We start from the raw sequence: 18,043 nt of genomic DNA on the forward strand, positions 1-18,043 counted from the left end.
CATGTCCACTTAGTGCAAGTCACTGGCTGCTGTGTAAAAGTGGTACAAGATACTCAGAGTGCTTTGGAACATCCCTGTCCTCCATGGCAAAAATCCAGGGCAGCCAAATGAGCTGGCAGCTGGATACACAACAAACATCTGAACACTGGGAACATGACCAGCACCAGGCAAGTGTGTACTGGTCCCACCACTTATTCCAGGGAAAACACAAGCTCCTCCTTATCATAAGGACTGCAGAGATCTTCCAGAGATTACCCCTCCAAATTCCTGTTTTAATACAAGTGGTGTAATTGTGAAAGGAGGAATCACAGCATTTATCCCTGAATTCCAACTCAGCAAAGCATCACACACATGGGCAAGGCTGAACAATGTCCTTCTGCTGGTTAAGTAAGGACTTGTGCATGAACTGAGGCCCTGGTTCTACGTACATCTGTATTTTCAAGCAAGTCCTATCAAAGTATAAACACATAAAGGTCATAAAATGAAATTCAGAGCATTAAAAAAAAAAAACCAACATATTTTAGTTTTTCTTGGGGATTTTTCAGCTTGCTGGCTGAAATCCTGTCTTGGACTGTGATGCTGAGTGAAACTGAAGACAGGATAACAAGGTAAAAGCGTCTGTGGGAGAGACTTTTCCCTGTGAGCCTATTTATCTTCTTTTCCAGTTGGATTTCCAGGTTCAATCTCTTACTGAGGTCCTCAAGTAATCTTTACTCTCAAATCCTGTCTTTAAAGGTAATTACAAAACATCATATGAAGCTAGCCAGTGAGCCAGATGTCTCTACCAGCTTGAAAACAAAACCATTCCTACAATTCAGTCCAAACAGACAAGTTTAATCACTCTTTAAACTCTTCAAGATCTATCCTTAACATCCACATCCCCCTCAGCTCAGAACATCTGCATTTTCAGAAGCCACCTTACTTGAGAACTGTGCTGGGACCATGACAAAGTCATCTGTGTCACAGGAGGAATTCTTGCTGCTGCTTCCTGCAGAGTCCTTGGATCCGTGCAGAAACCCGGGAGAATCCTGGGTAGGAGATGCCAGAGCCTTCTCCTGCAGCTGCTGCTGCATCTCTCCAAGGGACTGCTAATTCAAGGAGAAAACAAACACTGCCTTCAGCACAGCTACTTCATCATTCTGCTCCATCCTTTAAACTGAGCTGTACAAGGCTATAAACAACATTTTGCTGATAAACCAGGGCTGATGGTTTGCCAGAAGCAGCTGTTCATTTTGCTGAAAAGGAACAGCCTTTTATGCCCCTGTCAGAACAGTGCATCTTTTGTTACACAAAACATATTTCCAGTGTGTCTGATGCTCTACAGATAAGAAAAATTCACTCAAGGTATTGCATCCTTCTGCTGAGGTTTTCTGGATCAACCACACATTTTCCACCAACTCACTTTACTATGGCTGGGAACACGAGAGGAGCTTTCAGAGATCCTTTTGGTTGTTCTTTAGGGTTACATTTTTTCTGTTTTTTTTCTTAAACACAGAACCATCTGGTCTCTATTTGTGCTTTTGCAGCACTTGGTAACACAGAGATAAGTGTTCCTGAACTTCCAAGACCACCCTGTTTTGCTGTACTGCTGCTAAGGAGCTAAAGAAAGGCCCAAGAGAGATTAAACTTTCAGCAGATAAACAGCTCGCAGCTGTCAGAGGCAGGACAGTCCCTAAAAAGTCCCATTTTCCTGCTTCCTTCAGCTAAATGATGAACAGCCCCAAAATCCCCTCCCATTGCAGACAGATGGAGGAGGCTGGATGGTTTAAGAAAGCTTTAAGGCAGCTGAACTGCCCATGGAGCAGATCACAGTCTTTATCCTAATGCATTTCCAGGCTGAGAAAGACTTGAAGCAGCTTTCACTTGGGCTTCATTAAGACCTTGCTCACCCTGCAGAAACTCTCCTGCTGCACCAATGGGGACTCCCTCTCTCTGCACACACAGGACATAGAGGCAGAAGGAATTTTCCAGCTGTCAAAGTTGTCTCTTTTCCACTCAATCTGTGAACTGTGCCCTGCAGACATGGCATTTTCCCTAGACTGAGCCAGCACACCTCCATCAGCAAAACCTCCAAAGGCAGAGCAGGAGAGGTGGAGTAAACAAATAACATGGGACCCCTTCCCAGTCTGGCAGTGATTCTGTACCATCCTTAAGCTTCCAGACCAGGAAAGCTCAGGAGAGTAAGTCTGCTTTTCACACCATCTGCTCATTCCTGGAGTCTTATGGCCAGGAGGGCCTCAGCCAACCACCCTCTACTTCAGGCTGCAGGGAGGAAGCTCTCAGGGACACAGTTATGAAACATTCAGAGGGGAGCAGACCTGTCTTCTCTGTCTAGATCACATCATGAGCATCTACATCAACTTCTGCTGGTGCCCCTCAGTCTTTCCCATGAGATACTCTGGCCCAGGGAAACAGAGAACAGAGCAAAAAACCAGTCATGCCAGGGAAGAAAAAGTCCCATCCTTCTCCCTTCCCTTACCAATCAAACCACCAGCATTCCTGAGTTCAAAGTCAAAGGCAGCTTTCACCAAGAGCCTTCAAAAACAACCCTTCAGTTCAGCGAGCTGGAGGAATGTCACTTCACCGGTCACTTAAATATTCTGCCCTCCAGAAAAATTCTCACCATTTTGGGTGACCAGAGAGAAAACCCATCAGTTCAGATCATCTTTCATGAGACCACTGGACTGTGGCAGGTCTGGTCTGAGCAAATAGTTTTGCAGAATGTCCCTCTGTGGTGCCTGGACATGCTGGTCAGAAGGTGGATGTACTGTCAGGCTGCAGAGATTTTGCTTGAACATACAGAATGTGCAGCCAAGGAAACAGAGCTACACCCTGAATTAACAAATGGTTTGGCTTCCAAGGAGCTTTCCATCTCTGCCAAGACAAGCTGGTGTTGCTCATACCAACTTCTTTCATAATGGCTTCTCATCCAACAGGCAATGGCACACTGAAACATGTCTTGGGGAAAGTAAGCCAACTTTCAGGATCCAAACTCTGAACTGGAGAGAACACTGCTCCAAGCCCAGCCAGAACCACAGTGACTCACACCAGGAGAGCACTAAAGCAGAGACCTCATTTCAAACACACAAGCAGGAAAACCATTAACACAAAGAGTGCAGCCTCTGAGCTGTACTTACAGGAGGTGATGCCAGGTGGGAAGTGGATGAGCTGCTAGAGGAACTACCAGAGCCAGAACTGGGATAAGAAGGCATTGGCACGGAAGCAGCTAAAACCAGCAAAAGACAAAAACCAGAATAAGTGGTTAAACCAAGATCAAGCAATAATAAAAAGTCTTCTTCATCTTTTCCCATCAGATTTATCTCATGCACCATCATGTGTCTCATGTATCATATGTGGTCAATTAAAGGAGAACAAAAGAAAATCAGCATTCTGTTCAATTATGTGATTCACATGCATCCACTCCTCCGTGCACACTCTCACAGGTCTGAGAACTCCTGACCAAGATCAGATGCCCACTCAACCACTGACCTATCCAAGCAGCAAGATAGTTTTTGCTCTAAAGAGCCTCCAAAACATCTTTGCAAATGCAGGGAAAGAGAAACAGAAAAGTGAACAGAGTTGCTCGTGTCTGGGGCAGAAGCCAGGAGCTAGACCATACCCTGACAGATTTTTCCTCATGAGACCTCATGGCTTGGCACACATACATCAAATATTGGGAGATGTGTGCCAAGTTAAACACATGCCTACTCAAAGCCTATGTGTTTGCTGTCCAAACAGCCACTCGGGCATTCCAGGCCATGTGCTCTGAGCAAAAACCCAAAACCCAACAAAAATCCTTCAAGGGTGTTTCCTCCAGGAAATAGTGCATTGCTTCCCACAGCTCAACTTGGTCACTTCAACAAGTTAAACATGTTTTGGTCATTCAGCATCTTTGCACAGAAATAGTTTTCATGGCACAGGCCATCCCTGTGTCCGTCACTTTTATGTTTTATTGTTCAGTAGAGGAACTGCCCATTTTATTCACTTCTTTCTTGCACTGGCCTTTGTAACCCACACAAGGCCTAAAGCTTACACTGAAAAGCCTGGTTAGCACTGACCTTCAGGCAGAAAAGATAATTAAGGCATCAGAGGAGAAAAGAATATTTAACTCCAGTGACTTATGCAAGTGAGGTTCAGTAAATAACAGAAGAGCTCAGCTCAGCCAAGTAGGGAGACAGTCAAAGGTAACAATGGCTCTTCAAAGGACTTTGAAGCAGTTAGTGGTTCAAATTCCCCAGTTCACCTGCACAAGACTGAACAGCACAGAAGAGCCCAAAATCTCCACTTCAAGGCAGCCTGAAGTCAGATTTGACACTGAAACCATTTTGGTATTTGAATGACTTAAGATAGAGATCAGAGACAACGTTTATTTGAGGAGAGGAACACTTTACTGCTCTTCCATTAAGCTGGCAGAGAATTAGCACCTTCTATCAAATTTCTACCTTTATAGTACCTGTGCTAATGACTCCATACCTAATACAAGGGAGATTAATAACACCTAGAAGAGGAATGTTTCTGTCTGAAGTAAAACTACCTCTGTCATTAATCCCATTAGATACTACAAAGTACTTGCTCTATTTGACAGGCTAGAAAAATAAAAGTCCATTTCTCAGCAATTAACTGTTGAAACAGTGCTCTAATGATAAAAGAATGGGAAAATATGCCTTTTAATAAAAGGCTTTAGGCAATCTTTCCATGCAGACTATCAAAGAAGGTTAAAGGATGACTGGACCAGAGTCTTGTATCACAGAGAAAGCAATCACTGAAACACTGAATTCCTCAGTCTGAGAGAGATGTAACAAGATCCAATAACAGGAAAGAGAAGGCAAAGCAGTGTAGACTAAAAATATATATATTTTAATGTAAGTAAGTGACCACTGAAACAGTTTAAGCAGGGTCACAGTGATCTCCTCCAGTCTTTGCCAACATTAACAAGTAGGAACCCACAGCAGGATGGCAGCAGGGGGCTAGACACACTTTTTAGCTTCTACATCTACCCTGCACCAGATCTAGTGCCCTTGGTGGGCTGTGCTGCTGTAAGACACTGCCCTGGCTCCTGTACAGCAGCAGGGATGGAGGTATCCTGAGGATGGGTGTTCTGGGAGGTCAGTCAGGGGCTTGGCATGGAGAGCCATTCTGTCCACAGCCAGCACAGCTGCCTTCCCTCTCCATGCTCAGAGAACACACACAGAGCCCTGAGAACTTGTCTGTAAAATGAAGAGCTCTGTCCTGCCTCTATCACACTGCTTTTAATCTCCACAGTCTTCCCACAGAGCCTGCAGAGCAATCCCTAGGACCTTCCTATGGATTTAATACTAAAAAGGAGGGGAAAAAAAGGTCTTCCCCTCTTATTTATCCTGCCAGGTGCTACAGAACAATTCACCCATGTATAGACAGCCCTTCCTATTATGGAAGGGTGCTTTTAAAAGAAGATAAGTGATTTCTCTACTGTATCCACACATGCCTGATGCAAGACTTGCATCAGCATTCATTTTTCCTGGAATTAGCATTTTTGTTAGTCATTCCAGCCCTCTCACAAGGTCCCCTCCAGCCTATTTTGGTGATTATTGATTTAAACCTGGCTAGAAATGAAACACTTCTATTTTTGACTATTTGCTCCAGATAGCTTTTCATTAATCAGGAGGGAAGACAAGCTGGCAGACTTTGCCATTATCATCTGAAACTCAAACTCAGCTGCATGAAGCACTCCTTTAGATACAGCCTCTATTAACCACTCTTCTTATTTAAATCCCTTTGAACTCCCCAAATTCACACTGTAATGCTGTGAGCTCCAACTCAGAAGGTCCTGACACTACAAACAGACTTTGATGCATGTAGAACCATGAGGTTTGGCTCTGACAAACCCCCTCTGACCTCCACATCCCTGCTGGGGCATTTTTTGGTGTCAACCATGTAGGCCAGGTTGAAAGAAAGACGCCTGCTTCCATCTCCTCCACACACCCAGGCACTCCCAGTTCAAAATTAAAAAGGATGCAAACACTTGGCTCATCATGTTCTTAGTTGAGTCTGAATGTGGGGAATGTTAACATGAATTCTAGGCTCCCACCCAAATCCAGAAATTGCTGGATTGTAATTGTAATGTAAATAAGTCTGTTTTCATAATTGTCCTCTCCAACTTGCTCCAGCAACAGAACAGTCATCCTGCACATTGTGTAACCAATGCCAACTGGTTTCAAAATGGGAGAGCTGGGAGCCATGAAGGCAAGCCTGTGATCCAGCTGTGTGGATCCTGATACTGGATCCTATACTTGTCAAAATAACTTCTGACACATCATCCTAGCAGGGGCTCAGTTGTCTTAAAAAATAGCCAACCCTCAAGTTTTATAGAAAAGCTTTATTAGGAATCTGAGTTATACACTGGAGAGATGCACTTTTCTGATTATCCTGATTCAATTAAAACCGCTCATAAAAAAGTTCTTTAATTGCAATCTCTGACAAGGCAATAAAGTGTGAGTGCAAAATCTGAAAGGACTTGTCCAAATAAGCTGTTTTTTAGAGTTTAAAAGTCTGCAGCATTAAAATCTTTTGTATGCAAAAGTCAGGGGGATGTTTTGCTAGTTTTCATCTGAGTATTTTATGTACAATAAGATTAAAAAGATGGCAAAAGTCAAGCTAAGGCCTGACAGGTATTTCAGACAGTAAAGCACCCATGCACTTCTGAACCATAAGTGCTCACCTTTCATGCTCTCTAAACTCAGAGTCAAGGAGGCAGCAGCATCTCATTCATTAAAGGCAGGAGCAGAAAAACCTCCAAAATATTCTGCACGGGTACCAATTACAATGTGTTTACTGAGAGAAGACTTGCACAAGCATCTAATTATGCCTTCTCATGTGTTATTACTGTAACACACAGCCCCATACCATATGCTGATCAGACCTGGCTACAGACAGACGACAGTCTGACTAGACAGAGCATTTTAAAACTTTATTAATCAATTTTTACACATCTAAAGTACACGCTTAGTCACAGGTACAAAACCCACAATACAAAATAAATTATAAACAAACAAACAAAAAGTACAGCATCTTAGTTAAGCCCAAGGGCCTTGAACCCAGTCTCCAGGGAGGGAGATGAGAGGAGGGACATGAAAACAACCATCCCTCAAAACAGCAGTTAAGAAGAGGTGCTTGTCAGAAATGTCTTATTGAAAGGCTCTTGAAAGAAATGTTGATTTTGCCAAAGCATCTCAAAAAACATGAAAATGTATTTCAACAAGGGGGATCCCCCTGCCTTAGCAGCTTCAAAATTATTCACCTGCAGAATGATCTATATTTGAGGACTCATCAGTTTTCCAGAATTCCAAAATTCCATTATATTTAAAAAAATCTCAGATGTGAATGACTTAGTGGTAGCTAATGATCAGCTCTCAAGGAGAGCAAGAACAAAGGCACACTGTTCCTTCCTCGCACTCCACTGCAGGCATGAGGGCTCTAATTCAGTCTGAGCACAACCAGCATGGTTCAGGTGCAGCTCTTCTCTTTGGTATTTCCTACACCCGTGATGCTGAGCCATATGTTGAGATGAAGAAGCACAGCAAGGTTTTGGACTCACCCTAGCTCTGCACACAGACTCAGGGGAGCCATCCCCTGAGAACTGCAGCCTTGCCAAGACACACTTCAGCTACAGCAGTGCAAGGGTCGAGCCCACTGCCATGCTAGACAGCATTTCACAAATCTCATGTGGGTTTTTCTTATCCAGATCACCATAACCCAACCCTTGCTGATACACTGACTCTCCTCTCTCCTATCAGAAATCAAAAAGACCACAAGCAGCCTTTCTCCTCCAGGCTCTTCAGCACATGTCCCAGGGGCTCTGATCCATCACAGGCATTTGGCAGTAGCAGAGACCTCAGAGCAGACTACAAGAACTCCCTCCTCCACTAGCAGATTTCTGTGCACAATAGCTTCAACATCTCCACCAATGGGTTGATATTTCTCCCATGTCTTCAAAACCAGTAGCAGTCTCTCCTGCCTGGAGAGGACTCCAGGCTGTGGATATACGTCCGGAGGCGAGGATCAACAGGGTGACAGAGAGGTCTGGAGTTTGCATAGGCCTTATCAGCCTGTAAAGGTGCTTTTTTTCTTGGTCCTTGACCCCACACCATTAACCTTGGTGCAGCTGGGGGCAAAGGCTGAGCTACAGCCTCCTGCTCATAATGGCACCTCTGATTCCTGCATGGCAGGTGTGCACAAGTTGGAAACCGAGGCCAAGTCAGGAGAACCCTCTCCTGTTTTTCTGGGGTCTTCTGCTCCCCTGGCCAGTGAAGCAGTGGGACAGCTGGAGGCAGGAGATGAGCTGGTGGGCATGCAAGAACATCCTGAGGGGGAGATCTTCTGCCCACAGGGGGATCAGACTCCAAAGGTTTTTCCCCACACAGCTGCAGGACAGCAGGTGCCAGGAGCTGGGCTGGCTTAGGAGCAGCCCTGTAGGGCCAGGGTCCTTTCCTGCCCTGTGTTCCAGGGCTGGCCCCACATCCTGCTGGCACAGGTGGGTTCAGGGCCCTGGCTGCTTTGAAAGCTCCCCTAAACCAGAAGCGTCTTTTCTTGCCCGCAGGACGATCACCTGAGTGCACAGGTAAAATCTCATCAGGGACAGCTCAGAAGTCCTGCTCTGGCAGCAGGAAAGCAAGAGAGTGATGTGGATATCAGACAAGGTGTGTCTACGCATAGCACACACCCAAGAGAGAAATTGAGTTTGTGCTGGACGTGTTTCCTCCAAGATTTTGCACTGGACAGCCCAAATTAGTTACTGATGAAGATTCTTGGTGCTGTATTTACTCAGGAGATTAAATGTCCTGGAGAATCCCTCCAGAGAAGACAACCATACACAATTCCACTAACCCAAGTCTCCTGGCCAGAGAACTATGATGCCCCATGCACTAGAAGCAACTCTGAATTGTTTTCCACTGAAAACAAACCTCTGAACCATAATACACGTGGCTGCAACTTTTCCAAAGTTTTGACTCAAAAGGAGGAAGAGAGAACTTGCAATAGAAATCTGTCTTTGTTTTGGCCAGCTCCCACAGAGTAATAAATGTAACCTTTCTAAAACAAGATGTATCAAGAAAATCGATGTAAATGATGAAACAAGATTTGGTAGCCACAAAATCTGGCTGTTGCACAGCCAACCTGGCAAGCAGGGCCAGGAGTGCCAGTTTGCACCATTCACTAGCCTGAATGGTCCTACAGGAAGAGGATGAAAAGCAAGACCATGATGCCCAATCCTGTGTACCTACAAGAATCCCACTGGCCAAGCACTTCACACAAAGCAGCTGAATACATTTCACAACTTCAGGCTTTTAAATATCCCCCAATCACCCCTTTGAAGATAACTCAGTAAAATTAAATACATTTTGATGGCAAAATCTGGACATGACACAGTAAGAAACACCGAATCCCTGCCTAAATAACTAAGGAAACATAAAGCAGTATTTTTCTTTCCTTTTGAACTAACAGCAAAGGAAGTCAGGCCATGGTTCAGAAAGAGTTGTAAGCAAAAACGCAATACTTACATTTTTTCATAGAGGCACTTGCATCCAAGAATGGGTGATGGAAAAATTCATCTGAAAAAAATCAAGAACAATGACTCAGTGAAAGAAAATGCCTGTAAGAAGTTTACAAAGCAGATAAAACACAGGAAGTTACTGTGTTATACAGTGATTTTTCCATGCAACAATGGAAGCTGACTGACTCTGGTTGCATATAGAAGTGGTCAAGACTACAGGCTGGAGACCCGATGCAGGAACTGCTCATAATAAAAGGATGGGAAATTAACTGGATCCCTGGCTGATCAGGATGGTGAATCACCCTAAATGTAGGGATCCAGGGCAGCTATATTTATCACACTGCACTGCCACTCACTCCACAGAACAGGAATGATGGACAAAAACTTCCACTAAGTGCTCTTCCATGACACACAGGCTCAAATCCATCACGCACTGAGGGCAGAAATGCATTTTAATGGGTCACCCCAGAACCACAGCGCAGAACTCCCTCCCTTTCATTGCTGCTTCCTCCCCTCACTATGGGAATTCATTCTACAGATCCAGGCCAAGAAAAGCTTCTGTCCTGGCTTGCTGAACACTCTCTGCATGTTTGCCTGTCCTCACAAGTAGCCACTTCTCCCAGCTCCTTCATCTCTGATTCACTGCAGCTCCGTGCCAGAGCCCTCTCCTATCACAATCAGCAACTCAGTCTGTTGGGAGTGTCAGCCATGGATCAACGCTGATTACTGAGCTTCAGCTTCTTTCCCAGAATGGATTTCCTGTTGCAACACCCAAGGTCTACAAACTTCTGTAAACAGCTCCTCTTTGGTGACTGAGCTTTCCAGAACAGTCATTGGGTTTTTTGTTTATCTGCTTTTTAATCTTCAACAATCCCTGTCCCCCCAGCCTCTCCTTGCTACTGCTGTGCCAGGGTCCTGCAGCCACAGTGCAGTGGTCTGGAGCTTAGCCCAAGACAAGGAATGGAAATCTTTGGCAGGGAAAGCTGGCATCTCACAGATTAGATCTGTTGTGGATGGAGAACATCCCCATCCTGTGGGAGCTGCTCAGCTGCTGGGGTTTCCTGCTTCTTTTTCAGCCTGCTGCACTAGAGGAGGGTACCATCCCTCAGCCAAGTTGACTCAACTGAGGGGGTGTGGAAATGATGATTTCTTTCAGTTTTCCCCCCTCCTCGCTCCAAACTGCTTATTAGCTGTGCTTGCAAAGCAAAATTCAAACAACCCAGCTTGTAATCATCAGCAGGAAACTTGCAACTTGAAACCCTCCTGGTTTTCCTTTAGATAATCTTGAGATTGCAGAGAGCATCAGTTCCTGGCAGAACAGCAGCTGGGACACACAACAAGTATATGAAGTTTCAAGCTGATGAGTTGCTGTTGTGTGACTCAAGTGAGCTCTGGGGGAGCTCTGTGGAGGTCACTGTGACCTCTCCAGGCAGAGGGTCTCAGGGAACAAGGAACAGCAGGAAACCCTCTCCTCTGGGGACATACCAATTTATTGATAAAAATGTGATTAAGGACAGGAAAAATCTCAATACTGCAAGATGTGCTGTAACTGCTGTCCAGAGTGATATCAAAAGCTACTAGCTCAAAATTCCAAGTGTTAGACACAGACCCATGCACTCTACTCAGTACCAAGAGGTACAAAACCAGCTTATACGGGCTAAAAAGGTTTGCCAGACAATTTCTGACAGCAGGGAACCAAGAACCTTAAAGACACCTTCTTTTGAAATGCACAGCAGCATGAGAGAAGAGGTGGAGATCCACAGGCCAGATAAAATCTGTAGGGAATAACCCTGCCAGGTGATTCTATCAGGAATCTGTCATGAGCTTCAACAACTCGCTTTTCAAAAAGCTCATTCTCTCACTTCTACACTCCAGTAACCAGTCCTTGGCATTCATCACTGGGTAACTATGATCAACCTCAGGTAATCCACAGTTGCTTATCAAGCTGACCATACCCAGAAAGGCTTTCCTGGTATCTCTAATCCAAAAGAATAACAGAGGGTGCAAAACAATTCATCACGTAGTATGTGCTGCCCATGGGGGAAACAAACCTTCCTGAGCAGATAAACAAACAAAAACCCAACAGAAAACCAAACCTCAAACCCCAGAAATATCAACCTCTTTTACCCAAGTCTGACTAAAAAGCAGCATCCTGAGCACACACAGGATGTATTTGCTTTTAGATGACCTGGTCCTTTCAGTGATTCAAGGAAAGGCTCCACCTCTGTCTAGTTTCCTCTAGGGCATCGCTTTTCTAGGAGGTTCTTCAGACCTTTGAGCTCAGCTAAAACACATCTGGAAGATGCTGCCAAGTCAGAATCACTGGGCTCACAATCACTGATCTCAGTTTGGAAGGAATTAAGACAAAAGAGGGAATCTTCATGTCAGCCATGTCAGGAGACTGAGATAAAGGCTTGGAGAGCTTAAGGCCTGAGAAGGACCAAGGCTTCCTTCCCCACAAACTGAAGGAGAGAAGAGTCTGCAAGCAGAAGCATCTCCTGGCTCAGATTATCACAGCAAACCCTGAGAAACAGAGGCTAGTGACTGCATTGTTCAGTAAATGAGTGCAGCTTGCAGCTCTGGGAAGAAACTGTGACAGAAAAGCACATATACACAAGACACATTTTATCTAGTAGCACATTTAACCACAGCTCAGAGAGATTATAAAAGCAGAGGCCAGGACAGGGAATGCAAGTAATAAACATATGCTGAAAGTGTGCCAAGTCTCCTTGGTTTACAAAATTGTACTGGAATCAGCACTGATCTTACCAGCACATAAACTAAAATCCCCAAGATTATACAACCCTCCAGGCACAAGTAAAATCCAGGTGTGTGGATGCTTCTCCTAGCACCAGCCAAAAGCAGAGAGGCTTGTGCAGTGCCAAAAGACACAGGGACAGGCAGCAGAACTCAAACTGGAAGGAGGCCTTACCAAAATCCATGCGGTCCTTATGGTTACGCTGCAGGAGGCCCAGCAGGAGCTGCCTCAGGTGGCTTGATGTCTCCCTGGGGATGCTAGGATTGGAAACAAAGCAAAATAAGAGACTTGTGGTCTACTTAAACTGCTTTTACATATTCAGGAAGGCAACTGGCAAATGCAAACTCACTCCATGCCTGCTGGGCCAGGAACACCAGGAGCTCACTGGAGGGAGGCTGATCAGAAATGTCTTTATTTTGAGTCTCTGGCTTTCACTCCCTACTGCCATTGGTCAGGCTACACCTATTTTTGCTTCAGCGGCCTCTCCCATGAGCACCTGCAGATCCTTCCCTAAACAAGTGTCATCCCCTGGGGCTCAGCTAAGCCCATTCCACTTGCAGTATTTCACACATAATAAATAAAATCACTCCTACTTGCTCTAATGGGAATAAGATCACTAGAACAAAGCAACTTCCAAGGGGAAGCTTCCAATTAAGACACTAGTGGTGAAATGTATCACCAATTACTATCATTTTATTAAGGCACTTATTTTTCAGTGCAGCTTATGTAAGACTAACAAGTAACCTTTTTCTATTTGCTTCCTTGACATACAGCATAGATTAATCAAAGGCCACTAAGATGTGAGCAACTGCCACCTAAGCAAGCTAAAATTTGTGCAGTTATTACCTCACTTTTCAGCATAGTTAGGAAGAAAATATTCTTTTCAACAGCCTTTGAAGCACAAAAGAGCTGGTAAAGCACTGTGCTCTCCCTCATCCCACAAGCAGATGGAGGAGAGGCCAGGGCAGCTCTTCATAACCCCCGTAGATTGAAAAATGCAGGGAATAAATGAATGGATTAAGGCAAGGAAAGCAGAGTTCAGCTCTTGCATAAGTGGATTCAGCTCTGTTGACTTCCCTCCACCCCCAGAAGTGCTGCTGGGGGCTTTGGGCTGGGGCAGAGCTCTCCTAGAGAAGCGTGGGTGGCTGCAGCTCCCCTCAGTATTAATTCTGTTTATCATGGCTCTTCCCAGCATGGCCCCCACACTCTGCCAGGCTTTCCCCTCTCCCCATGCTGGGTCAGCTGAGGTAATGACATGTGTGCCCAGCACAGTAATTTTAGCTCTCAGTGGCTCTGGCATCAGTCACTGCCCTGAGGCCAAGTCTGACCAATGCTGGGAGGAAAAAACCCTTCCTTTATCATCTCCACCAACACACCCTACCACAGACAGGGGTAAAACAGAAGCTAGCTCAAAAATAGTGAGGGGGAAAAAACAGTGCTAGCTAGCACCAGACTCCTGTTCAGAGAAACAGGAGATGGAAGGCAAGGTACATGTTTACACATTTCAGTACCACGCAGTTATTTCTCTGTGAAGCCCTGGGTCTTCCTGGGGCAGGAATTGAACCCAGTGATGCCAAGATCAGAGAATGATGACAAGTATCCCTCATCCTTGTGTGTAATGGAGGAGATGGTTTTCCATCCCTATTGTTAGAATGGTTTTGTGCACCTTCTCAGGTTGACACAGGAGGAGCCCACCAGGACTCTGGAAGGGATGCAGATGGTCTCAGACTAAAATTGAGCCTCCCACCAAAGGAGGAATCCCTTGGAAGCACACTGTGTAATGGAATAACCCAAACATACCACAGCAAGCAGCCTCCTGAAAAATGCATTAGTGCTGGAGTCCTGCAGCCCTGCAGTGTTATCATCATTAATTTATCTGTGACACATAAAGCTCTCATTCAAAATGAGTCCATTTCCCAGCTATGACTTTAACCTTGGTTTTAAAGCAAATAAACAGGCACATCAACTCATGGACTTCAGATGGCAGGAGACAGGTGAAGAGGGTGCAGATTAACAGCCTGTGTCTCCTCTTACCTCCCATGTCCAAAGCATCAAGCTCTGCTACCCTTCAGTATTATTTTCTAGGACCATCTTTTTAAACATAAGCAACAAATCTGCCTCCTTGCCCCCATGACCTGGATGTACTTTGCTATGCAAACCAGCACAATGAATGTTAATGATTTAGATTAGCACTATGAAAATTGTGAAGTCTTCGGGCTTCTGCTGCCACGGGCTCCCAGAATGCTCAGAACAGCATCTCCTCACCTGCCAGCAGCAGAAGTGCAGCCAGGGACTGCTTCCCCACGCCATTCCCAAGCCAAAACACTTTCCCTGGCCATGGAAAGGAAGTGTGTGCCAGCCTGCATAGTCCCAAGGAAAATGAAACCAAATCCTGTCACTGCTGCAGTCTGAGAAGGAGGTCTCTGGAGTAGTTTTGTGTTTCATCCTGTGCTGGCAGGGCACTCAAGGAGTTTATTCATGTTTACTCGGGAATAGCACAGATTGCAGCCCATGCTAAAGAGAGAAACCAACTTTGGAAAGAGGGAATTGCCATTTACACAAAGGCCAGCTCAGATCTGACTTCCACAGTGAGAAAAACAATCAGCTTGGATCTGAATTTTGGAAGAATTCGGTAGATCAAAATTGCAAATAAGTGAAAATGGCAAATGCAGACTGAAGCACTCGAAGGACTAATCCCTACAAGAACAGACATGCTCTCCTCTTACAGCTGAGTTCAATTTCTGCCCTTCCCTGCACCATGTGCCAAATAACAGCAGGGCACTGGGATTGACACGAGAAAACTCAGTTTTATGGATTAATTTCTCATTTAGTAAGAGGAGGTACCTCAAAGGTGAGCAGCCATGTTTTGGGCTGTGTAGGAAAAACAGAAGCTCTACTTTCTGCTCACAAAGACAGGCTTCAACTATGCAGTCACATTTTTGCTTTAAATTGTTTCTTTTCAGGTGTTTTACTCCATCAGACCCTCTGGTTCAGTCCAGGTGCCCCAGAGGTAATCCTGGTAGAAATCTGTGCCTTCTCCCCAAATCAAAAAAGGAAGTAATTAAAGGGAAATTAACTGCATATCACAAGTCATTGATAAGAGCTCCAGCTTCTTGACAGTTCCTTACAGTTATCTCTTGGAGCTGTCTGAACTGATAAGGGAAAAGAAAAATCCATATACAGCAACCCAGTGAACTTCCTGCATATATAGAACTTCCTCTGCCAACTGGGAGCTAGCTTTCTGGTTAAAAAAGGCCATCTAGATTTTAGATATATAATCTGTAACTTCAGTCCTGTCTTTGTACCAGTTTGAAGTTTTCAGAGCCATCATGAGCTCCTGCTTTCAGAGCTCAGAAATGAAACAGTAAGAGCACAGCAACAAAACCAAAATACCCTGACAAATCACAGCACTGAGCAGAGGTAACATACACCCCTTTGGGATGAGGGCAAGTTCTCTTCCCCCTGGAAACAGCAGCAGTGTCCATTTCCAGGGAGGTTATAGTATTTCCCCCAGAGCAGGATGGACACAAGCAGTTGCTGCCCTGACACGTGAGAAATGGGAATGTGATCTGCAGTCAGGTAGGGCAGGTTACAGCAGAGGCTGCAGCCTGGCTGCTCGCACGATCCCAGAATTGCCTTCAGCTCATCCCAAAGCTCTCAGCCTCAGGGATGCCATGTGTGGAACAGGACCTCTAGCTGGCTCTTGGAATCACCAACAACACTGAATTTTTGCAACGTAGGAGAACAGTGTCTGCAGAGAGACAGAACACCCCAGCCCTGGCTATCTGCTAACGTCGGACTTTCCCTGGGACACATCACTGCTGGCTTCAGGAATGGGGAAAGGCAGGAGGCCAAATATTTTAGTCACCTCCCCAAGTGACAAGCCAGGAGCATGCAAGGACAGGTGTAAACACAGAGTAAACAAGTGCCTACAAACATTGACATTGGAAAAATTCTTACTTGGGCATCAGCATCTTGTTTTTCTCATAGAAGAGGCGGAGATCCTGTGGGCTGCTGGCCTGTAGGGGAGAAAGAAATCAGCACATGAAGCAGTTGACAATGAAGGAAAGAGATTAGCATTTCTATTTTACTGTAGCTCTGAAGAGCAGAGGCACTTTTTAATTGTGGACCAGCACAGACAATGCAGCTTGCTTTAGACTGAAAAAGTAGCCCTGTCCTGCAGTGAAAATACAATATTTCAACCTGCTGCCCTTTTGTCCCTGACCTGGTTCTGTCCTGCTCTGCCCTTCTACAGGCTGAGCTTCACTGCAGTGGGCTCTGATGCTCAGGTTTGGGCTGGCCTGATCGCCTCACCCAGAAGACTAAATAATTGCATACGTGAGGAGTCCCAAATGATGCATGGCAGATCCTGCTGAGAACATGGATTAATGCTGCAGGGCATTTAGAAAAGGGGCAGAGAACCTGTTGATGGGCAAGGGATCTGTGAAGAGGCTAGGAACATGGAGAAACAGCAACTGAATTAGGATTTTCTACTTTAGTTCCAGGAAGCCAGAAGGTCACCAGCCATAGCTCCTATTTTATTTGTGCAGTAATAAACACAACTGTGGGGGATATTGATGACAATATTCCAAATTCTGAAAGATGGGATTAAAAAAAAAGGTGGGGGCTAGGAACAAGAGGTTTACAGCTGAGGTTAAAAATAACATCACCAGTAGACAAGCACAGACACATAAAAATCCCCTAATATAAATTCACCACTTGTTTTTATGCAATGAATAATACAGGCCAGTAAATTAACCCTAGTGTCTCAAGCTTCTCTGCTTAAGCAAAGTTGCTTTATTAAAGGCAGAGCAGGCTGGCTGGCACGACACAGACATGAAGGCACATAAACTGGGCAGGAAGATCAGAGGGATTCATCTGCAATCAATTATTAGTGCAGCAGAGTGTGCAGGAAAGTGTGAATGAAGAGGCAGCAGGCACCTTCTCCTGATGTTCAGGGCAGGCTCAAAAACCCCCTGAGCCTTGCACCTACTTCTCTTTCTAAATTAGAAGCATTTAAGGTCAATTAAGATGCTTAAAATGGCAAATCAGACAGGCCAATCTGCAGATGGCCATCAAAATACCACTACTACTGTATGGCTGGAAAAGCAGCCACATAAGATGCTGTTTCAACATCACCTAACTCCCTCTGGCTAAAGATGAAAATTAAGGATAACTGAGAGCTCAGTAAAAAAACCTCAAAAGAAAGCAAGGGCGGTCTCAAAAGCTGATAGTATCAACACACTTGTGTAGTATTCATCAGGACAGTGTTTTTTACACAGCCTTATGAACAGAAGCTACACCAAAAGAACATGAAAATTAAAGCAGAGCACCTTGTTAGACAGATGTCAAACTGCATCATAATTTCCAACTGCTGCCACTCAATTTGATTCAGGAAAATTCCATTTTACACCTTCCCCTGGCAGATCTTGGAATGTAATTAGATTAATAATTGGCAAACTTCAGGGAGGCAAGCATACACACTGCACCAAACAGCCTGGCCACATTGCCCAGAGTGATGACAAATATTCCTGACAGACAAAGTAAAAGGAGGGGCAGAACTGCAGCCCAGGGAGGGAAGGGCTCATTCACTTCAGAGAGATACAAGCCTTGGCTGTTTGCTCTGGTCATTTCCTGTTGCAACAGCTCAATTGTTTCACAAATACAATGAAGCTCTGATCTACTTCAAACACTGTTTTGTTGAAATTTTCCTGGCAATAAAGAGAGAGTATATTCAAAGCAGCACATATAGGAAGACC

General features: G+C 44.9%; 1 protein-coding gene across 2 annotated transcripts in view; it reads right to left on the reverse strand.

Annotated features, from left to right (window-relative positions):
- The window catches only part of ULK1 (unc-51 like autophagy activating kinase 1), a 75,730-nt gene that overhangs the window by 24,669 nt on the left and 33,018 nt on the right, over window positions 1-18,043 (reverse strand). For both annotated transcript variants that reach the window (XM_077787203.1, XM_021544458.3), the window contains exons 10-14: window positions 16,245-16,303; window positions 12,459-12,541; window positions 9,534-9,584; window positions 3,138-3,226; window positions 923-1,088 (exon numbers count right to left, since the gene is read on the reverse strand). In XM_077787203.1, coding sequence (XP_077643329.1) covers window positions 923-1,088; window positions 3,138-3,226; window positions 9,534-9,584; window positions 12,459-12,541; window positions 16,245-16,303 — 448 coding nt within the window. The remainder of the gene's footprint in view (window positions 1-922; window positions 1,089-3,137; window positions 3,227-9,533; window positions 9,585-12,458; window positions 12,542-16,244; window positions 16,304-18,043) is intronic.

Source organism: Lonchura striata, chromosome 18, assembly GCF_046129695.1.
Source record: "Lonchura striata isolate bLonStr1 chromosome 18, bLonStr1.mat, whole genome shotgun sequence".
NCBI classification, from domain to species: Eukaryota; Metazoa; Chordata; class Aves; order Passeriformes; family Estrildidae; genus Lonchura; species Lonchura striata.